This window comes from Rattus rattus, chromosome 14 (assembly GCF_011064425.1).
Source record: "Rattus rattus isolate New Zealand chromosome 14, Rrattus_CSIRO_v1, whole genome shotgun sequence".
Classification (NCBI taxonomy): Eukaryota; Metazoa; Chordata; class Mammalia; order Rodentia; family Muridae; genus Rattus; species Rattus rattus.
Window position 1 is genome coordinate 76428959 of NC_046167.1, and position 24255 is coordinate 76453213.

The 24255-nt window shown below is 44.4% G+C and overlaps 1 protein-coding gene across 3 annotated transcripts in view; it reads right to left on the reverse strand.

Moving 5' to 3' along the window:
* Aopep (aminopeptidase O (putative)) overlaps positions 1–24255 on the reverse strand; it is a 307096-nt gene that overhangs the window by 195310 nt on the left and 87531 nt on the right. For all 3 annotated transcript variants that reach the window (XM_032884277.1, XM_032884276.1, XM_032884275.1), the window contains exon 5: positions 19821–20066. In XM_032884277.1, coding sequence (XP_032740168.1) covers positions 19821–20066 — 246 coding nt within the window. The remainder of the gene's footprint in view (positions 1–19820; positions 20067–24255) is intronic.

Sequence of the window (24255 nt, forward strand, 5' to 3'; positions counted from 1 at the left end):
CACTTTCTGCACTTGGGTCTGGCTTGGAATTCAACCCAAATCTGAAAATTAAAACCATCAAAGTCTCTATCTTATCAACATCACACACACACACACACACACACACACACACACACACACACAAAAACACACACACACACACACACACACACACAGGGGTGGTAGGGACTGAGACACACAAAGAGGGGCCTGAGATTGAACATAAGTTAGCTAGAACATGGGCTCATTTCCAACTCCCTCAGCCTTCTCTTAACCGGATTAAAGAATATTTCCCCTGTATGTTGTAGGATTGGCAGTTGGTCTTTTTCCTAGGGTCTGAGTATGCATTTTCCCACTTACCCTTAAGAGGGAAAGCCAGCCTGGGCATACCACAGCTGGTTCTCGACTCATTGATCACCAGAGTACTCTTGACATAAATAAAACCACAAGTCCAGGTACCCAAACAACACCAAGTCCTCTTACCCAGAAAAATAAAGAACATTTCTTAATTCCTAATGTTTTTATGAGTGTTTGTGGTGTACATGGATGCATATATTCATGTTTGTATGTACGCATGCTTGTCTGTGAGAGTATCAGTACGTATGTGTACATAGGTGGGCAAGCCCTAGGATGACATTAGGAGTGTTCATCTCCCCTTTCAGTGGGCTGGGTGTGATGGCTGGTGTTAACAATGAATTGGGCAGAATCTACAGTCATGGGTGAGATGGGCCTCTGGGGATTTTCCACCCTCCTACAGTGGGTGGCACCACTCCCTGGGTGTGGCCCTGGAGTGTATTATATGGAGAAAGAGAACTAAGAAGTATTCATTCATTGCTTTCTGCTTTTTCATTATAGATAGGATGTAAGAATCCAATCTCTGTCCTCATCTTGCATCAGAAACACTTTACCTGCTGAGCCGTCTCCCCACTCTCTCCTGTCATTTTAAAGTGGCAAACATAAGCATTTAACTTCTGTTGTTTTAAAATTCCACAGAGAGCAAGAGTAGGATGCACACAATTCCTTGGTGTTAAAAAATTAATGAAGACTTGGGAACAAGGGCAGAGCAAAACTTTTAGAAAAGCCAGCGGGTCTTCTATTGAGACTTTGTGGCAAAGGCTTCACAAAGGTCAGTAGAGTTAGACCAGGAAGCAGTGCTCCTCTTCCCAGCCCCACAGCACCCCCAAGTCTCTTCCAAGCTCTGGCATTGGGTTACCTCTGCAGCTTTCTTACTGATTGACCCTACAATGCATCAAGTACTCAGTATGGCATTGTTTAAAGTGCTAAAAACATTGGCAAAATTTCAATCCTTATTTTGGAAAGTTAATTGAGAAAATCCAGGGTACAGGATAGTGCGCAGCTAAAGAAAGGGTGCTGAGAACCTTAAAGGTCCAATAACGGAAGGAAACCCAGGACTCAGCGCTAAGTACCAGGAGAACAGAGAAAACAGGGTGTGGTGTGGTCTTGTTTTCAGAAAGGAGGGAGAGCTAACGATCTTACTGTTGGCTCACATCGGCGGGAACAAACGAGAGCCATGGAAGAGCCTGAGGAGTGGGAGGGACGTAGCAGAGGGGAACAAAGGCGAGAAAACAGGAACAAGGGAATAGATTGGCTGAAGTGACTTGCCAACCACAGTCCTCAAGGTTGACCCTTTTGAAAAATTAAAATTCACTTTGCAAAATTATCTTGATACACTCCCACATGGTCTGGAGGATATGCCAGGCAAAAACTTCATAGACTTATGAGAGAGGTGGTTAGTTATCAAAACAGGCCGGAGAGGGTCTAACATTCAAAGGAAGGGCTGCGTGCAATAGTGACCCCAACACCCAGAGCAGATGGGTCCTGGTCCTTTCATTCTGAGCCTTTCAAGTTGGAATCAGCGGAATCAGAACATAAGGTCATTCAAGAACAGTGGTTCTCAACCTGTGGGATTTGACATATCTGAGGCTAAAATGACCCTTTTACAGGGATCACATATCAAATATCCTGCATATCAGATATTTACATTATGATTCATAACAGTAGAAAAATTACAGTTAGGAAGTAGCAACAAAATAATTTTGTAGTGGAGGTGGGGTTGGTCACCACAACATGAAGAACTGTATTAAAGGATCACAGCATTAGGAAGGTTGAGAACAACTGGTTTAAATGATAGAAGAAATAGAACCTCTGTATGCATGAGCATGTATGTGTGTGTATGTGTATGAACCTCTGTATGCATGAGCATGTATGTGTGTGTATGTGTATGAACCTCTGTATGCATGAGCATGTATGTGTGTGTATGTGTATGAACCTCTGTATGCATGAGCATGTATGTGTGTGTATGTGTATGAACCAATTGAGTTCGAAATCCTTCAATGAGAGGGCCCACATTTTTATTATTCATTACTACATATGGAGAAGGAACTAAAACAAATGCATTTTGACATGAGCAGCAGCAAGATCTGGTGATTTGTTCTACTTCCTTGCCTTTTCTGGGGAAGAGAAGGCAACATGTACAAACACCTCGATTTCAAGCTACAGCATAGACAGCAGAGGCCCTCCCAGATGGCACGAGCTGTGCTAAGCACTCTCAATGAACTGGAAAATTCTTTGGGGATCATCTGAGGAATCTGGATTCAGTAACTCTTTGCAGCAAGTCTTTTGTGTTGTCCCTGCACTAACTCATCACAATTACTTCTGTTTGCTCCCAAAAGCTATTATTTCAGAGAACTGTTGACATTCTGGGTTGGTAGGAACCACAGGACTGGTGATTCACCCTAATAAGCCACAAATCTTATAATATTTAACTGACAAGACTATCAAATTTCTCTATGCTTACTGGAGCAGAGAATTGTGTTCTCTGAGAGTTTGTTCTATACCCTGGGGTATTCATGATCTTCCCTGTTTCCCCACAGCAGTCCAGAGAGTAGGCAGCAGCTCATAGATGACAGGCACAGTTGAGAGCTGGATTGGCACTGGTCTGAGTCCAAAGTGGGCTCTTGCCGTCAAGTCACAAGGTATCCCTCTGTGTACAGGACATAAAGTGTGCTTGGCTACCTGGGTCTTTGCATTGCTGATCTCATCTGTGAGTGGTCTGCAGGTCTACACCCCTGAGCTCAAACAACCAACTCATCAATAGGATCTTCTTGCCCTGCACTCAAGAGACCATGAGTTACAAAAGCTCAGGCCACATCTGCCTGTCAGCGTGTGCTGGAACTTACAATATTACATGATAAACACCTTGGCCAAGCAAGGAACAGAGCCTGTCTTGCTGGAGTGGGGGTGGGGTGGGGTAGGAGGTGAATGGTGGGGGGAGAAAACAGTGGCAGTGACAGGGTAGAGAAGTCTAGTCTTAGCACAAGCTGCTGAGAGCCAGAACAGGGCTGGCCTTGAAATCAGCTGCAGGGAGTCTGACCTGGGACGTGACATCAAGTTATCATGGACTCCTAGGCCAGAAATCCAGTTCTGGGGATCCCACTCTCTGTACAACTCATTTTATCAAAGTTGTGGTTAAAAATAGAAGGGAGCTTTAATCACCATAGCTACATAGGAGAGGAAATGGGACTCTGTGTTTTTGACCCAGGTTAAATTTGGAAGAGCCATGAGTCTGGGGTGGGGTATACTAATAGTTTGGGTCAAACTGTGGTTTGGCTGGTCATTATCTCTGAGTGAGTCAGGTAGAATTGTGTCAAGCTAAGAAAGTCTGTGCCATCAGGGGGTTTAGTTCACTATGTCACAAAGATATTTTCCTACTACATCTGCTGTTCCTAGAACCCAAAACAACTAGAAAAAAGAATCACTCAGAGCAAAGGAGGGAGATACAAGCTGGAGACTGAGATTCCAGGTACTTATCCTGCTATTATTAGTCATGAGGTAGGCATTTGCAGGTTCAAGCAAACAGTCGGTGCTTTCAGAAGAGGCAGTCTCTAAGTGTTTATTACTTAAGAACACCCCTAAAGCTTCAGAGAGTTAAAGTTGGGTGGGGATATTAATAAAGAGTCCACGAGGGAAAGGGTCTAGGTGCTGTCTGGTTTAAAAGTCCATTGACGGGGTTGGGGATTTAGCTCAGTGGTAGAGCGCTTGCCTAGCAAGCGCAAGGCCCTGGGTTCGGTCCCCAGCTCCGAAAAAAAGAAAAAAGAAAAAGAAAAAAAAAAAAAAGTCCACTGACTACTACTCCCTCAGGCCAAAGTGATGCCTAACAAGTGTCCTTAGAAATTAATCATAGCTCAAGATGCAAATGACTGGAACCTAGCTGTCTTTATCACACAACCCTCAACTGAAAGCTCAAAGACCAAGGACAGGAATGTCACCGTCTCTCCCTTAGTTCTGTTTCACCCATACCTTCCAAGTCCTACTCCTCTCAGCAGCAGACAGCATGGTCCCATTGACTACATGCACACTTCTCAGCTTCTACTATTTACTACACCTAGCAAATCTCATGGAAGGACTGGTACCCAGAAGTACATGGCTAAACTCTAAGGCAAGCCAGGCATGGTGGCACACACCTATAATCTCAACCGTTGGGAGATGGTGACTGAAGGATCAGGTGTAAAAGGCAGTCCTCAGCTTCATAGGTCAGCAGGATGGCAAGCACTGACCTTCCCCTAAGGTCCTACACAGGATGACAACAATGCACTAAAGGCGCCAGGGTGGGAACCATTCTGTACACGTGTGTGAACTAAACGGTGGGGCATGTTGCCAGTGCATGAACTCACTACAGAGGCCAATGTTGAGACAAGGGCCTCTGTCTTCATGATTCTGGAGAAAGCACACAGAATAACACAGAATAGCTCCTGAACACAAGTGACTTCTCAGCACAGCTGTCTTCGATCGTGCAGGGCCTTGAATGTGGACACTAAGGAGGCACCCTTCCCAGCAGAGTCAGCTTTTGTACCCGCAGCTAGTCTGAAAAATCCAAGTGCTGGTGGCACAAGTCTGAAGTCCACGAGCTTCTTGATGTGTGCACTCATTCTCATCTCCCTAACTTCCTACCTGAGCAGGTATGGCTGCCAGCAGAACAAGGAGGATTCCAGTTTCAGAACACTGAAGTCCAGACAGAAGTAAAGCAATCTCCCCAGACCGCGAAGAAAGGGTCAGGGCAAGTCCTGAAAGGCCTCCCAGATATCACTTAGGTGTCCACCTCTAGGGGGCTGCCCTCCCACCTAGAGTTACTGGAACAGGCTCACGGGCAAAAGTGTTTAGGTCCAATTCCGTGCGGTACCTAGAAACCTGCTAAGTGTAGGACCCTTGATTGTTTAAAGCTTTGCAAAAAGGCACCAAAGACAGGAAGAAGTAGGTAGCTTAAAGCAAGAAGGAGGAAGAGCAGGATAGGCTGGGGGTAAGGGGTGGGGTCTGATAGACATGAAGGGCAAAGGAAAAGGAAGGCCAAGGGAGAAATCCAAACGAGATGAAAACAGCATCTGTAACAGGGCCCCTCTCAGGAGAGCCCTGCCATGCATGTACTAACCCTCCACCCAGTGAAAATGATGCCTGCCTGCTGTGGTACATAAACCTTAGGGACATAATATCTTCCACATGGGTGTGCCCCAAAGCACACAAAGGTGCTTGACAGGTCATTTCAAGCTGACTGTCAAGGTCAAGACACTACCACCTGCAGGCACAAGTTAATGTCTTCATCTAGTCCCTGCCCCCTTCCAGGGTTCTCTGTTGGTTTGTTTGTTTTAACCAGAGCAGTTTGAACTGCGGACAAGCCTGACAACTGTTCAAACACATGTATGCTCCACTTATGACTGTGCAAAGGAGACACCAGAAGGCTAAGACCCAGGGATGGCTAGAGGGGGCCACTTAGTCACAACTCTGCAGGACCCAATGGAAGGGTCCCTAGCCATAAATTGCTGGCTAAAGGAAGAAGGTCACTGCTGGTATCCATTTGCAAATGCTGATTAACACTAAGATGCTTGGGGCAGAGGTGGGAATCCTGTGCTTGAGATCTGTTTATTTCGCAGTTCATCAGGGGGTAAGGGATCCTTTCTGAAACTCTTCCTTAAGGGCCTAACATTCAGATGCCCAAGAAACCCAGGTTTTGATGAATACAGGAAAATCCCAGCTTGCTGATCTAACCAGCTCTTCATCAAAAAGAAAATGTGTCTGTTAAATTGCTGAACGAAATTGAATTGCCCTACCTTAGCACTGTTCAAAATATTTTTTAAGATATAATAAAAAAGCACTAAGGCTCTAAAACCCACTGCAGGCTATTCTAAATCAAACCCGAGTGTTCAGCTGCACCTGGATGCAGGCCCTTTACAAGGACTTCTGAGCAACAGACAAATAGGGACCATTCTGAGGGAGCTCCTCTCGGCCAGCATGCCCACTCACTCCGTTCAGATTGAGATTCCCAAATAAATGAAGATGGTAGGCCATGAGGTTGTGGGGAAGATCCTAGAAAACTTCCTGGGTTGTCCTTACCTGGCAGAAATCCCCCTGACCCCGACTCCTACGTTCCCCACTCTGTGGTTCAGAACCAGTCTAGAAAGGCAGTGTGCATTCCAAACCCATTCCAGGTCTCTACAGTGGTCCAGGCAGCTGTAGGAATTCCAGGGCACAAATCACTTTGTTGGGTAAAGGCAGAAACCCACAGGATTGACTTTTAGGATTATTTTCCTCATTCTTCAAATGCTTCTTTTTTTGTGTGTGCTTTGTAATATCCTTAACACACACACGCACACACACACACACACACACACACACACACACACACACATACACACATGAGCCACATTAATTGTACAAATGTGTACAACTTTACCTAAATAAGTATGGAGGCACAGAGCAGGAAATTGAAAGTGTGAGGCTTCGAAATGTTAAAGTTGCAATGAAGGCTAGTTAAAGCAGTCTCCTTCTGGTCAAGTCCCTCTGAGACAGGTGAGACCTAGTATTCCTGCTAGTGTGATCAGTCACCTGGCCACGGGACCACCCTAGGAAGCCAGGCTCACCCTAAGCCATGCTGAAGAGATAGGCAGAAAACTTTTCCTTTAATGAGATACTTTTCTTTCCCAGGATGCTCCTTCCCCCACAAGCCAGGCAGCCATGAGGTTTGACTGGATCTGTCAACCTTTCTGAATTTGGATTAAAACTCTTCCTTTTCCTATCTCTTTGTTTCAGAACCTAAGCATGCATTCCATGTACTTTGAGTGCCATGATCAATCTCTGAAGCTTCCCTCTCTGTCATGTGGCCAACCTCCGTGGCAGTAACTCAGACATCGTGGCTTTCCCTTCTCTCCCCACCCTTCTCCATAGCTGCAGAGGCATACAGCTTGCCTGTTCTGAGGGTTTTCCTTTTAAACTCTAATAAAATAGTCCTTCCACTTGATTCCATTCTTAGATTTTTTTTTTTTTTATTAATAGGACTAAAAGCCCCAAGAGTCCGATTTCCTCAGTATTACAACATGCAGTGGCTCAGTGGTCTAAATGGCTGAAATAGCTTCCTTGAGACTGTGAAGTATCCCAACATGTCCAAGTTCTCACTCACCAAAGACAGAAAAAAATGGAATTCCACAGCTGGCTACACATTGGAGTCCTAGATATTTGTGAATAGGATCATCTCTCAAAGAGCGGGTTTTAGTCTGCAATGGTCCCACAAAGTAAAGGTGTACCCTGAACACCATAGTGGGGTAACACTGTTCAGCTGGGGAGAAGGAATCTGTGTCTTTGACAGGCAGATGCATCAGGATATTAAATCAGATGACAAGAATATTAAAGGCTTTCCTGACCGATCTCTAGTAAAGAACTCCCTTTTGACTCTGTGGAATCCATGTATTTCCTAAACTGATTAACTTGCAACCCCTCCTCCCACCCCATCCCTGCCTCGGAATTACTTACATTCCACAAAACTGGTCTCCTTGAAGTTTCAAAGCTTCTGACTTAAGCTTGTGTGCTCACATTTCCTTGAGGCAAAACTTGTCCAGCATTCACCATACTTGTTCACTGACAGGTAGGTGTTCTGGCCATTGTTCATCCATCCTGTCCCAAATACCAGCTTGGGCAGGTCATCCCCAAATTGCACAAGTATGAAAAACTCCGAACTACACTCTTGGCTGCCTTCACAGAGGAAACAGGCTCAAGGGTTAAAGCCCACCAACCGCAGTTCAGTAAGGCAGCCTCCAGGGACAAAGGCCTAGCTGCCAAGACTACAAGAGCAGCTTTCTCTTAGCCCTAGAGCAGCCAACTCTTAGAATGGAGTTTCAAGATTCCTATTTCACAATGTGAAGAGGGCAGGAGTAACTCTTAGCAAGCTAACTGGGAAAGGTGGAGTGCACATCTAGTCTCTTCAATGACTACAGATTTTGTGTTTAGTCTTCCTGTCCAGTCTAAGGAGTTACTTCTATAATGAGTACAGGTAGGGGCCAGACACAGGGACACACACCTTTAATTCTAGCATAGAGGCAGAGGTAGGTGGTGTTTGGTTCCGACCTGGGTCAAGGGACTGAGGTGGGTATTTTGCATATCAAAATAGACCTGGCTTCTAGGTTCTCCCTGCATCATTAATCCTTACCTGGCATACCTTACCCCCAACCTTGAACGTCACAATCTAGGGGCTGGGCTGCCCTTCTCCCAGAGTCTCTTTCCTATATAATTTTGGCCTCTCTCTCTCTCTTTTTTTTCTCTTCTCTCTCTGTGTGCCCTTTTGCTTTTTCTCTCCCTCCTCTACTTCCCTACCTCTTCCCCATTGCGACTTCCTTGGCCTCTGTCCTTGGAGTCAATGGACCCATTCACATGAGTACAGCTTCCTTATAAACCTGCCTCAGCAGAGAAATAACCTACCAGATGGTGCTAAAACCCAGGAGAAGTTAAGACCCCAGCCCGATGGCCCCAGTCTTTCCTGGCTACATGGGGACCACCTCCCTACCCCCCTACCCCCCCCAGCCCCTGTATGCATCATTTCTTTGGACTGTGGGTACCCATCACCAGCTACTGCCTATCTGGGTCCAGGACCCTTTGGCCTCTCTCTCTGATGATTTGTAGCCACAACAGAGTAAACCCTGAGACAGACTGATTCCATGACAGGCTTCAAATTGACAGTTTAGGAAACTAGGCCCAAATCTGTTTCCAAGAACTGGGCAAGTCCAGGCAAGTTTAGGCCTCAGAAGCTGCCCCACCACCAGGCCTCACTGAGGCAAGGACAATAAATGGGTCAGCAGCAGTTTCCAGACGTCCTCAGCAGCAGTTTCCAGACTTACCCAGCAGTGGTTCTAGAATGTCCCTAGAGATAGAGCCAACGATAGAGGTTTCCTACCCCTCCCCAGAATTACCCTGATGTGCTTTAAATTGGTCCTGCAAGCTCACTCGGGCATCTCCATCTTGGAATGGGAGACCCCAGCATGCTGGACTTCTACAGAATAAAACATCTTTGCTTTTACATACTATGAATCTGGGGTATCATTATTCGGTGAATTATGGACCCTTACAACCCCATTCCAAACAAATACCTGGTCTTTGTTTTGGGGGAACCTTTGATATAGAGACCTCTTATCTGAGGTCACCATTCCAGCATAAATGGTTCGTTCATCTCAGACTATGAATTGGGATGCCAATCCAATAATGTTGAGATGGGTGCTATGCGATTTAAAACAAAAATTTATTCAAATTTAAAACAAAAATTTATTCAAATTGGTCTGAACTCCCTATGTCCAGTTTTTTGGAAGCTGGGCTCTCCCTAAACCACTCTTAGCACAGAGCTCCAGGTGCCACTCAGTCCTGTTCTCCCCCACCTCTTGCCTGTCCATGTGTGACCACTGCAGCAGCTGTGGCATCAGTGGCTGTGTCAGCACCCACATTGTCGATTGCAACGATGATAGTGAACGACCAGTCTGTTCATTTTATATCTGCCGCTGTACCAACAGGACAAAAGTATAAACATGTGACTGGTCACCATCTTGATTTTGGGATAAGAGAGCCAAATTATAGCTTCACTACCAACTTTCCTAAGGGCAACAACACTTGACATGAGCAGGGACACAGGTCTCCAAAACATACTTTTAAGTTAACATAAATTTTTTGTTTCTAGCCTCATAAAAGCTACAATAAATAAAAAAATTTAAGTTGATAGCCAGTAACCTTATAAATGATCATATCCTTTAATTTAGCCTCCTGCTTTATGTTTCCTAGATGTACATTTAGAACAGATAACTAAAAACAGTCGTAGATTGTTTAACCCAGATATGCTTAGTAGGTACTGGCCTCAAACCTGTCAAAGACCTGCTGAATATGGCATTTGAAATCTTAAACTTAGGGACTGCAGAGATGGCTCAGCGGTTAAGAGCACTGACTGCTCTTCCAGAGATCCTGAGTTCAAATCCCGGCAACCACATGGTGGCTCACAACCATCTGTAATGCAATCTGATGCCCTCTTCTGGTTTCTGAAGACAGCTACAGTGTACTTATATATAATAAATGAATAAATAAATGAATCTTTAAAAAATTTTTCAAAAAAAATTCTTAAACTTAAGATACTTAAAATGACAGAGACTCCCAAATCCTAGCAGTGACACCTCAAGTTCTCCAGGAGATATAGACACAATAAGAATGGGCTCCACCCTGACTACTGAGAGAGACTGCTCTATTGCGCCACCTGCTGTGGAGGCCCAGCCTGAACTGTGGACAGACAGACACTGGACATGCCTCATGTGTGCAAGTCAAAGCCAGGTCAGTCTCCCAAGTTCCTCCTCCAGAGGAAGGCCTCTCAGATTTGCCAGGCCTGGCAGTTGAAGATTGGTCCTGCTCTGGGACCTGTGTCCCCAATGAAGCCATAGACATCAAAGGAACCTAGTGAGGTGACTGACTGGTAATGGGTAAGTCTACCATTTTAATCAACACATAGGACATTTAGATAAATCCTTCCCAGGTCTTTGAGGGGTTTGAACCCAGCGATCATTCACTTGTGTCTCATGGTAAATAACTGGATAGGAAAAATTTATGTAAGGTCCTAAGAAAGTGTTTAAAGGCCTAGGAAGATATTCTGAGGTAGATAAATACAAGTTATAAAGGATTTATCTTTTTGTAAACTTAAGAGGATTCTTGTAAGCTTTAGGGAATCTACTCAAATCCACCTCTCACTGATCAAATGGACTCAAGATAAGTATTGTCAATTAACAACCACTCCTCCCCCATTCCTCATTGCCTATTCCTGAGAATGGAATCGATTTCCCTTTCTCTAGGACCTCCCACCCCCTTCTCCAACTCCCAAGACCATAGGCCTAAAAATTTTAAATGTACACTATCTTAGTTAGGGTTTTGTTGCTATGAACAGACACAATGACCAAGGCAACTCTTATAAGGACAACATTTAATTGGGGCTGGCTTACAAGTTCAGAGGTTCAGTCCATTATCGTCAAGGTAGGAGCATGGCAGCATCCAGGCAGGCATGGTGCAAGAGAAACTGAAAGTTCTACATCTTCATCCAAAGGCAGACAGAAGACTAGCTTCTAGGAAGCTAGGACAAGGGTCTTAAAGTCCACACTCACAGTGACACACCTACTTCAACAAAGTCACACCTCCTAATAGTGCCACTTCCTGAGCTAAGCATATACAAACCATCATATACACCCAAAAGATTTCCTCCCTAAACTCCTATCTTCTGCTCCTACCCAGGTGTTCTCTCAGAACCTGCACCCAGGAAAGGTTCAACACAGTTACTGACAGGTACTCTGGCCCAACCTCACAAACTTCTTCAACTGGGCCTATACACTCCTACCCTAAGACGGTCTCACAATCTGGACAGCAGAGAAACAACCCAGCTCTTCCCGGACTTAGTTGGCATTCCAGCTTTTTGCCTACACTCCAAAACTGCACCCCAATGTCAGCAGAAAGTAGTCATGGACAATTACAGGAGGAGAGGAGAAGAGAAGAGAAGAGAAGAGAAGAGAAGAGAAGAGAAGAGAAGAGAAGAGAGTCAGAGACAGAGACAGAGACAGAGACAGAGAAAGACAGTAAGTGAACATGGGTACTTACCAAGAAGCAGAAGGTGTCCTACTTTGAACTTCACTCTGAAGTTAAATTGTGATTCATTTTAACATTGAACTCTCACATCCCACACAACATTCAGGTTTTTGTGAAAATAGTATTTCTTTATTTCAAGACAGGGTCTTGTGGGGCCTAGGCTAGCCCGTCGTCATTATGTAACCAGAGACAACTGAAGTAGGAACTTCTAGGATGTTTCACTAAAGCAAACATGTGAAAGGACAAATGATGTTAAGAAGGACCCAACAGATGGCAGATGACGCTGGATGGTATCGGTATGCCTTTCCGTTGCTTATTCATCATCTTTGTTGAGACTCCATAAGGAGAGACATACCAAAAAACGTCTAGTGGTGTGCTGGCGGCTTCTTGCCCTGGAATTGGCAGAATGATGTCATCTGATGTAGACTCATGTGGAGCTTTGATAAGACAGACTCACATACTGAGGCAAGACACATGGTGAGACAAGACCCATGGAGGACATGTGATCTTTTGGAGGGAGAAAAAATAGGACTCAACGAACAGTGACAGGGGCTTGGCTTGGCTTGCTTGTATATCTAGCTTTACAAATGCTTCTTGGTCTCTCATCTTTGCTGATCGTCACTTGGTTCAGAGAGGCACAGTAGAGAACTTCTCCTGGTGTCCCTGCTGGTCCTAATCTCTCCTAATGATTAGGCTGAGGCCTGGATAGCTCTTCCTGCTAGGTCGTGCCACTGCCACTGCTACTGCTATCCTGACACTACTGAACTGGACTGCTGGTGTACCCATGAAGTGTTTGAGAGTGGATCGAGCTGCCACTGCTGACTCCTGTGAACTGAACTGCTGACTTCTTGACAAAGCAGATGGGATTTGCTCCAAAGAACAATTTCTAAACCGGTCCACTTCCCCTGTATTCTAATATCCTTTCTTTTTCACTACCTCTGGTGGGTGGTGGGCTAGAAGGGAAGTTAAAGTGTTTAAGAACCATCGTTAAAAGAAGGTCTTTGAAGACTATAAGCTAAAAGATGACCCTGAGTTTCTGATCCTCTTGCCTCCATAAACTGGAAATATGGGTATGTGGCCTCACATCCGATTTTATGCTCAAGATTGAACCCAGGGTTTCGGGCATGCTAGACAAGCACTCTGCAAACAGATACATCTTCAGCCCCCAAAGGAATACAGTTTTGAGAGTAATTTCCTTGTATCTTTGGCCCTTTATTCAATGTGTTCAATTGCATTTTAGGATGAGTTAAGGGCACAAGGCTATATACACTCCATACATAGGTCCCTCCCAGGAGAGCCCTTCATGCATTGTGATTAAGGACTATTCCTAGAGCTAGTATTCTCCCTAGTAAGGAACTAACATGCTTATAACATTATGTAGAACCCAGCAGCTTTCTCTGTAATGGTTTCAGAAATAAGACCCTGAAATGGTCAACCTTCAAATGTTATCTTATCCCTTGCCTTCCATGGCTCTGTAGCCAGAGAACACAGCAGTGGGCTTAGCAGTGAAGTGGGCTTGGCTTTCCCTCCAAGAGAAGAATCATAAGCTGGTGGCAACTAGCCACATCAGGGTGCAGGACTGGAAGAGATTAGCTGCCTACGATGACATCAAAAGAGAAAGATGATTACAAACACAGGTAGAGAATGATTGCTGCAGGCCTTTCAAAGGCCTGGCAAGTTCTCTTGAAGGATGGCTCCAGCAGTTCTGTCAGTCTATGTGTGTGTGAACAGTTCAAAGAAAAGGAAACACTTAAGTGCAATCATCCAGAGGGTGAGAGGTCACGGTCCGATGACGATAAAATGCTACTTGTGGGTCTGACAAGCAGCACAGCTGCTCTGTGATGGGAAGACTCTAGACAAGCAGAGGCCAAGCGTTTGCTCTGAGTGTCCCTCGATGGAGAAGTTGGCTCTGCACACTCATACGGCAGAGCCAGTTGATTCTGAGCCACAATCCACATCACCTTCCCTGAGAGCAGTGCCCTCAACCCCAGACAGTTAGACAAGTCTCCCCAGTGTCTGAGCTCCGAACTCTCAGTCCCTGCACAACTTAATACAAACTGATGACTTTGGAGACCACAGTTTCTTAAACTGTAACTGAGTTGAGGGGTGGGTGTGCAAATGTTTGTTGACTTGAACATGTTTCTGGCAGCAGTTGCCAGCACTGCATCCTAAGTTCATAGCACACACAACACTTTGCACTTCTTGCAGCTCCAAACACTTGTCACAGACTTGCAGCTGCTGAATGTTACCACCGTGGGGTTTTCACTGGGCACACAAGGTTTTCTGCTTTCATGGAAACAAAGGCTTACTCACAGGAAGCAGGTACTTACACTTCCTACATCGTGCCTCAGCATGCAAGTGTGAGATCAGTGTATCTTTGGGTTGATTGTCTTTTGTTCGAATGTTTGACTTTGGGAATGCTTGAGTTGCTGATTTGAGTTTCATTAAAAAAATTATAAAATGAATTGGAATTAGGGCGGAATTTCTAACAATTTTTTAGCTGGCTGTAAAATACTCCTACCATATTTGTTTGAAACAGCCTTCTGAATGTTGAAAATTTTAAAGTCAAAATATCAATCAGTTTTGAAAAACACTGATGGTGCACTATACCCTGCAGCGTCAAATATTCAGCTAGGGTTTAATTGTTTACGTAAAAGCACACGGGCACATCCCTCTCATTAATGTGCACATTAGTCTTCAATAAATGATACGCTGCAAATGCTAAGATGCATTTCCTTACTACTCATTAGTAAACATTTGGATTTTGTACTAATTTTACGTTTACAATTTTAATATGAAAATCTCTTGCAGAGAAGGCTTCTGAGTGAAAAAGCCAAGGTCTTCCTGTCTATGACCAGCAAAACCATTGTAGCCAGGGCTTTCTAAGCCCCACAAAACCAGCACTTTGTGAATAACAGTTACTGCTTTAGGAAAGAAAAATGAAAAGCAGAACAAGTTAGGAGAAGGCCCTCCTGTAAGAAGAGAAGCAAACCAGGTAAGTCCCTCATAGAACCAGAATAAAGTGAAGTGTCTGCAACAAAGCAGCCATGGGGCACCGCCCACCTGCTGCCCTCAGAGGGTCACTGCTCAGTGAGCAGCCCCAGCAAGCTTGCAAAAAAAACAAACTTTTCCAGGGGCAGAAAAGGAAGGTATGAGCTGCTTGTCATCTCACCCACCCCTGCAAAAGGAACAAGGTACAGGAGTGTTCATTCAAATGTTTGGGTTTTTAAAGAAACGACCCAGGAAAACATTTGCGATTGTATTTAAAATCTGAGAAACAATTGAAGGGCAGGAGCGCTCTCTCTCTCTCTCTCTCTCTCTCTCTCTCTATATATATATATATATATATATATATATATATATATATATATATATGCAAACCCCAAATATGGAGCTTGTAAGAGAAAGCAGGAGAGTGAAGCGTGGGCAGACACAGGAGTGAACACACACTGACTTGTCTTAGGACCCCCGTTCCCTAGAGAAGAACCACTGTGGGCACAACCCTCGCATTTAAAGGAGGGGGCTTAGGGAATTAAAGACTTAAGTGTAAGTTAGCAAAAGAAAGAGAAGAGAGAGAGAGAGAGAGAGAGAGAGAGAGAGAGAGAGAGAGAGAGAGAGAGAGAGAGACTTCCAAAGCCGTGAAACCTTACCACTTGAGATAATGACAGAAACTCACGACTGCTTCCTCGCTGGCAGAAAGCAGCAGTCAGAGGCTGAGCACAGCAGGCCCTTTGTAGCGGCCTGTTGTGCTTTGCTCATTCTATTACGCAGTGGCTGGGAGATAAGAACAAACAAGACCACACCCTGTCTAACTCCAGGAGAGGGGTGGGGCAACCTGGCTCCAGTCACTCCCGGGCTTGTGTGCACAGGATGCCTTTTGTAGTTGAGGTCCTTAGGAAACTCCATGCAGAGTCAGGAGCTGGGATAAGACGCAGACATCGTCCATTGCACAACCCAAACAAGTTGTCTTAATAAGGGGCTTTACGGTATTTCTCCACCAAGAGCACTGAGGATATTTGAGTAATTATTTCTCTAAACTCTTTGTCAACATTATTTTTATTCAATAAGAAAAAAAAATCTGTAAAAACTTAGACAAGCAAACATTTACACCCAGCTCCCCTTCCTGTGCCCTACTGTGTGAGCAAGGAACCACACAATAGCCAGCAGGTAAGGACAATGTGGCTTGGGGTCATCTTTCTTCCTTGGCACCCGGGTAGAGTCCAGTCTAGGTGTCAGGTGTTGTGCTAGTTCTATCAGTGGAGTTCTGCTCAAGAACAGCATTGCTAAGCCCTGGGGCTAGCAGGTCATGAGACAGCACAGCACCCATGATCCTAGGACAAAGCTGGTTACTGTGGCTGTCCCATATCTCAGTGTCTGTGCTTATCCTCATGTGGCTGACCTGAGCCCACCCTAACAAAGCCACCCTCTCTACCCTGCAGTGTCTGATTTTTTACTTTTGTGTGTTCTGTTTTTCTCCCAGACTGGAATGTGTGTTCCCTGGAGAATGGAGATCTCATCAACCGCACTTGCCCTTGCAGGTTCTGCAGTTTAAGTGCTGCCCGCAGACAGCGTGCTTGACGGAAACACAGAGAGACTGAGCAGACAGCTACACACAACCTGGTGTGGAGCCAGCAGCAAGGAGGTCAGTCTGCTGGCCACCTCAGCCAGCCACACTACCTCCACTTCCCCCAGCTGGACAGGGGCCGGATTAATGTGAACAGTTCAGTTGAAATGCAGAGCCACATGGCTTTTGATGGCATGAAACAAAGCCATGGCACTGAGATAGTTTGCAGAATTCTTAAAATTCAATATGGAGTTGGGAGTGGGGTACCTGGATACAGCAAGGTAGTCTTGCCAGCCTAACTCTGCTTTGTGACGCATAACTGAACTATGAAAGACAAGAAAATGACCAGGACATAATTGTGATCTGCTGAGAGACAAATAGCAAACTAATCATGGAGAGAGGTAGGACCCGGGTGTTTATCTTAAGCAATGCTCATAAATCTAGCTCCAGGCTTTCATTCCACTGACACTATGGACACTACAGCAAGGTGTGGAGTGTGACCAGAAGTATAGAGTGTCCTTTGCATTAATTTCTCAGTGAGAGGAAGGTAGGCTGGCTGCTCCAACTCAACTTGAGACATGAGAGTACACGAGGTCATAATGAAAATCAGCAGCAGGATAGAGAGCTTTCTGTACACGAGAAACTTACTTAAAATGTACTTTATGAATGCACCACATTACTCCAAAACATGCAGACGCCATGTTCATGACATGAAACAAACCCAGAAAGTCCACATATCCCAAATGAGTGAAAGACAGGATGGGGTGGGCCACAGAAGACCAAGTGCAAGCTGGTAGTCAGAGGAGAGTGAAAGTGCATGAAAGCGCCTTTCCTTTTGAACAGTGAGAAAGGACAGGACTGGGCCAAGATTGTGAAGCTTTCAAAGTTGTAAAAAAATGTGTTTTTCTCAGGTCACTGGAGTCCCATATTTGGCTCAAAAGCAGAACCCCCCAAAAAAAGAGTGTTAAGGATTCTCATTCAAGCCATGATAAATAATGTTTAAAACATTGTGTATTGTCCAAACATTTTTAAATCCTTTAACACAGTTAATGACTTGCCTGTTTTTGTTCACTTGGAGATGCTGACTGCCGTTTGCCAAAGTGGAATACTAAAATGGTACTCATTATAATTAAAAGCTAATTGCTAAAGAAGCCCAGAGCTATGGAATTTATGATCCTGCTACATGTTTATAAACCAGGGACTCAGGAAAGAGTCAGATAATTTACCAAGAAGGCCTCTGATTCTCCAGCACAGTATAATAATCAGGACACGGTGAGTGTGGGTTTCTCATGATGAGACCTCATGGATTTGAGAGTCTCCCTATCTCTGTTTGGGGCACAGAGTTGACCTCCATGCCTGCCATCCTTGCTCCAGCAGAGCCTTTAGCATAGATAAAGCAGTAGGGCCCCGGTACCTGGTTGAATCACCTAGGCATTCAGCTACATATAGCTCAAGTGTTGGGATCTGTAGGGTCAAGTCCAGCAAGTGGAATCAATTTAAGTCAGAGTTTGAAGAAACAAAAGCCCACCCTAATTCTGCACCCCAACGAGGAGTACACAACTCCACAATCGACCTTCCACAGTTCAACTGCAAAGAACAGAAGCAAAGTACAGGAAGCAACTTAACCAGAATAGACTATTTCCTGACTAATAAGGAAAGGTAGGGTAGGGGTGGAGGATGTATTTGAGAACTCTGTACAGTTCTCCAGTCCTAAAGTCTTATAGTACTCTCATGGTTGCTAAGTTGTTGCTGCCACCCCAGTTTTGACATTTGTGTACAGCAGCATTTGGCCTTCAGTACTTAGGCTTATTATTTTAAAAATACAGCATTAAGAAGATTTAAACCATATTAAATATCTCAAAAAGCAGAAATCTTACCATCTGCCTGCTTGAGCATACAGACTTAGAAGGAAAAGCTTTCAGAATGGTCTACAGGTTAACACATTTTACTTCTGGCAGACTGTGCCTCAAGAAGGAGGTATCAAAAAGCTTTATGCTTGAAAAATACTTGGCCTCTGGTTCCCCCCAGGCTAAAACATGGAATTGTTAGCAAATATGTCCTGGAAAACAATGCTCATAAAGTGCCCAAACAAATGACCCCTCAGAACTGATACAAATGAGAAACACTTAATGAATGACCCTTTCCTCACCAATAACTGCTTAAATTAAGCCCAGGAGACTCTTCAAAGGAACCAAAGGAGTCTCCTTGTTAAGACAAACTATATATAGACATCAAGACAATTATATGATGCATGCAACCACATATATATAATTATCCTAGTTTTTACATTCCCATTATCTTTATAAATACAGGATAAAAATCAGTCTAAACAATTTTTTGGAGACCTCCTCAAGGATTATAGCAAGCCAGATATCCCTTAAAAAATGTGATGTGGGATGTGTGTATGTATAGTGTGTGTGCACATGTGTGTGTTTCTGTGTGTATGTGTGTGTGTGTGTGTGTGTGTGTGTGTGTGTGTGTGTGTGTAGGAAAGATCAAAAGCAAATGTTCTGGACAGTTCTTTTCTACTCAAGGGTTTTACCAAGAATGTGTACAGTTTTTTTGGGAAAACACCACAAATGACAGCTGTTCAAAAGCATGGAAATTAATTGGCAGCAAGAATTTCCTTGACTAATAGGGAAAAACTCAAAGCCACATGTCTGATGAGCTGGCTTTCCCACCCTAGTCAAGCACAGCCCTGTTAGTGATTAGGCTTTGCAAACAGAAGCCTAGTCAAGGTTCACCCGCCATCTTCCCTCTGTGGGACAGAGCTGCTTTCCCATCACTGTGTGAACAGACAGTGGGGTTGATGGGTGTGGCTGTAATTAACACACGGCAAAGGGTCAGCTAGTAAGTTGCTAATTTTTTGTCAGAATCAGATGGAAGCACAGTAAAAATAATTCATTTACTGTATTAAAAATTGGAACAAGTTGTTATGTCCCTCCCCCATGGTAAGCCATCTGCTTTTAGCTGTTTTCCAGCAGTGTGGATGGATTCATGCTCTGACATGGGGCTCTCAAGTTGTAGCCTTGTGACCAATGGTGAGAATGGATGAGGCAGCTGGTCAGGATTAGGTGAACAGCTGTGGCCCTGGGACCAGGTTTTGTTACTGTGCTCAGAGTCTGATGCCATGACCTTGGACTCATTAGCAGTAAGTTCTCATCACCCAAGCTAACATCTGAGCAATCTTGAAAACTATCCCCTGAAGCTAGGAGTAAGATATCCAGGAGGGAACAAGGAACTCCTATCCAAAGCAAATGGAAGTGGGAAGGAGTTTAACAAACACCCCCATTAGTTCTGAGACTTCTGAAGCACGTCCCACATGCCACGCCGAGCAGCATACCTGGCCATTCCCAGACTTGGGAAGTTGGTGGGGACAATAAGTATGTCCAGCCTGGAGAAAGGGTGTGTTCCCAGGACAGAGTGTGCGGCTGAGAGGCAAGAGGGGATCAGCCACAGCAGGGCCTCTTGGCAGGCACCCTCAAGGCACACTGGGGCAAACACTCGATAAGGAATGATGTTCTGGGTGGCAGCAGACGCACTCTGGAACCGGCAGGGGTATTCCATATGACTGCAGGTGTCACCATACCTGGGCAATGCAAAAGAAGACAGTGGCTCAAACAGGATTATTAACAAAGGTGGTTCATTTCAATTATTGACTTGTCTGCTTTTGAGCAGCAGTGAAAATTATAGGTCAAATACTTATTGATGTGCATGAAGGGACTGAGTGGCTTCGGTCCCTAAGTTTATGAAAGTAATGATCTTATTTCAGAATTATAGGGTTTAGGGGTAGGCAAGATTTGAAACAATAAAACAACCTCCCACCCAGATTAAAGCACATTCAACCTTTAGTAATGTGATCTCAAATACTATCATAGAGGAGCTATTTAAGTGACTGACTGTTTTAGAGAGGGAGAGATGCAATAGCCATTTTATTTATTAACTTTTCATTGGGATCTCAGGGAGCCCGGCTAGCTTTGAACTCATGATATAGCTGAGGCTACCCTTCAGCTTCTGATCCTTAAATTAAAGATTCCATTCTGGAAAGTCCTAGAGTAAGTGACATGATGTGAGGCAGGACAATGAACCAATAACAGTTACAGGTATCAACTGTAACTGAGGTCTGGGAACAGAGGTGAGGTAACAGAGGCTGGCACTTCGGAGAGCACTTTTTCAATATCTTTTTGGGCTTTGAAGACAGGGTCACATGCATCCCAGGCTGGTCTCAAACTCACCATGTAGATGAGAATGGCCTTGAACTCCTGATCATCTTTTCTCTACCTCCTATATGCTGGGATTACTGGGATATGCCTGGTTTATATAGTGCCAGGAATTGAACCCAGGGCTTCCCGAATGCTAGGCAAGTATTCTACCACCTGAGCTATGTCTCTGGTACCTTTCTAATACACTTTCAGAATAAATTTAATGAAATCAACCTTCTAAGGAAGCAGAGCAGAGTCCAGTTAGCCCCATCTGACATGTTACTCCCTGAAAGGCAAAGGCGGAACTAAAAGAAAATTCCTAGAGCCTGACTCACAAGCCCCAAGAGAACTTATATATCTAAAGACTCCAACATCAAAGAGAATTCTATTTTTCATCTGTTAACATGCCCTCTATTCAGACACAATGGAAAAACCCTGTAACCTTAAATTGCAGATTATAATTCTAGCTGTGGGTGCTGCTATGATTCACCACGGATACTGAAGAATCTCTAAGTGCTTGCCTGCCTCAATTTGGGCAGGTTGCAACAATAATGCGTCTTTAGGTTTATGAAGTATCTTCCACCCATCCAAAGCCTGTGATCAGGAGATCCACACAGCTATGTAAACAAACCTCAACTTCCACCATCATGCTTCAAGAATAACCAGCCCCAGTGAGACCTGGTTATAGATGGGGGTGGGGAAAAAAATGAGATCCAAAAAACTGCCAAAATGAAGTGACTGCAAGAATATAGTTACTAACACTGAGCTCAAGCCAAAGTCCTGGACTGATAACATCACCTTCTGGGAAAGAAAGCAAAAGTGTCTGCTTGTAAGCATTCAACATCCACCTAAAGACGAGGAGCAAAGACGGCCAACCTAGTGAGCCTCTGTGGGGTTTTAAAAAATGTATTTACACAGAAAAACAATGTCCTATGGTAATTTACGCTCATATACTTTCTACTGAAAAGCTTTTACAAGCTGCAGTTGACCATGTGTCCATGGCATATGCCCATACACCTGTAGCCCCAGCACTTGAAAGGTAGAGACAAGAATCAGGAGTTCAAGGTAAGTTTGGGCTCCATGAGATCATGCCTCAAACCTCTCACCCCAAAGCTTTCAGAAGCCAAGTGTGACAATAGCATGGACCAATATCCCTGGAACTCCTGCACTCAGGAGGGTGGGACAAGAGTATTGTGGATTTGACACCAGCCGGGACTCCATCAGTTCTAGGCCAGCTTGGGCTACATGTCACGACTGAAAAAAACTCGTCTCAAACTGAAAAAAAGAGGGGGCCTTCAAAGCGTGCTATCTAAAGCTAGGACTCTCTGGACACAGCTAGAGAATAGACGTTTAAGGTCTAAACATGATGCCACCATGTAGGGAAACATGGTATCTAGAAACTTCTTATTCCCATGGAAGGAGATTATCTCTTACACCTGAGAAAACTAAAGGCGAGGGAACAGAGTAAAGGCAGCAATGTACATCAAACAAGCCTGTTTGTTCAAGGGAAAAGATGAATCATTTTCTTTCCAGGCCTATATGAACACTCATCAAACTAATGAGGATGATTACTGTGAGATGCATAACTTAATACCATTTTCCATAAAACTTAGGACTTAAAACAATTAAGGTGTGGGCAAATGACGTCAATGAGGCTCTTGATAGTCATAGGAAGAACTGTATGAGGGTGCAACTTGTGAGGTCTTAGGTAAAGACCAGTGCAACGTGGCTTCACTGGCTGTGCTGTGACCAAGGCAAGGACCTCAGTATCTGGGGCCTCTTTCTCTCTTATCTCAACCACAGTCTCATAGTATGGCTGCCTGAAGAGAGGAGGCAGATTAGAGAGGATAGGAGAGAACTCTGTGGCATGACAGAATATTCTGAATCAGGTGTGCACGCAGTATTCCAGCAGGCCACAGTGGAATCAATCACACACTAAAATGCTTCCTAAAGTTTCTTCATGCAAAAGATGACTATGCCCATTCACTTCAAGGCCCCATTCATGCAGCAGCTAAGGGGATCCAGGGATTGTGTAATCAACAGTTAGCACAGACCCAGAGGCAACTGGAGCTTCTTTCTCTTCCATTCATGGTGGCTTCCCTCAGTTTTTACTACTCTCAAGACAGACTTTCCCTACTCCAAGTTTTTCTTTCTGTAGAATGAGTCATCTCAATGTCTTTAACATGATGCCAGTTTCCAACCCTTTCAATCAGTTTCAATGTGTTCTACTGAAGGATAGCCAAGCTTCCATGCCAAGCATAAGCTGTATGACCCCAAATGAAGGCCTGGGAGGTTTAATGTAATGCAATACTCTTCTGTGGTTAGAACTAAATAAAATTAATGCATACTGGACAGTTTATCTAATGCTTTTAGTCTGTATGTTTACTAAATTGTTCATCTTAAGTAGTCTGGTGGTCTGGAGTAGTTCTTTGTCCTTGCTAATTTAGCTTATCTGAATGGTGATCAAAATTCAGTGACCAATTCTTTGGCTAAGTTCTGGAAACTGGATGAACACTCAGGCAAGTGAAAGCCATGGTATGTAAAGCTTCTGTAAATGTAAGGTTGACATGAGTGAGGTTGGTGGGAAGGAAGTCTAGCAAGGCAGGCATCATCAGATGTGAGCTGCTCAGCCACACCAACATGGGTGGCAAAACAGAGCTGCTCAGCCCATGGAGCCAGGGATGTGCTGGATAAACAACCACTTAACTACCAGTGATGGTCATATGAGATGTGATTCTAGGGCAGGTTGAGAACTCAGCTGCTGCTTTATCAGCTGTACATTTTGGATGGACAAGCATGCAGATAATCAAAAAGAAAGTGTGCACTGTCAGTCATGGAAGGGCATATGAAGAGAGCATTCTACAACACTATCCCCTCATCATTACACAAAATAACACATTTCTTGGAGTAGGATATGTGACCTGCCCTAGCTCCCCTGATTAGCTGGCCTTTTTGGGCCCCCTTATCAAGAAGGATCTTCTGGAGTCTGCTGTCTGGCCTCTGTTAATCAGAGCAGCAGTTGACCTGTTTGGTAAGTGACATGGAAGTATTAGGACACCTGACATTCATGTACTCTCTCAGTTTAATTTGTCGGTGACCAAATCTTTGTCATCATTTCCTTCTGCATGCTCTTCAACTTGTTCCTAGCACACAAGGGCAGAAGAAGAACAGAGCTCACCTTTCCTAGCCCCTAAAGGAGGTTTCTCAGGTTCTTGGTCCCCGGTTCTCCCATCTGACCCAGCCATGCTCTCTTCTGTTCACAATGGCAGAGACAAATGAAAAGGGATTCCAATTATTCTGAGCAGAAGGGCCCAACCCTACCTAATCTCTTGGTCTTCATCTCCTACAGATCAATGAGCCCTAAGAGTGTAGGTGAACTTCTCCACCATTAAGAACCCACAAACAAAGTCTTCACTATACCCAAAAAAAAAAAAAAAAAAAAAAAAAAAAAAAAAAAAAGAGTGTGACTCTGCAAAGCTGCTGTAGGCTGGCATCCTCAGGTTCAAGGGCCCCTGTGTTTTGTCTTTTTTTTGCTTCTTCAAAAATTACATTTAGTGTATGTGTATGACAACAAGG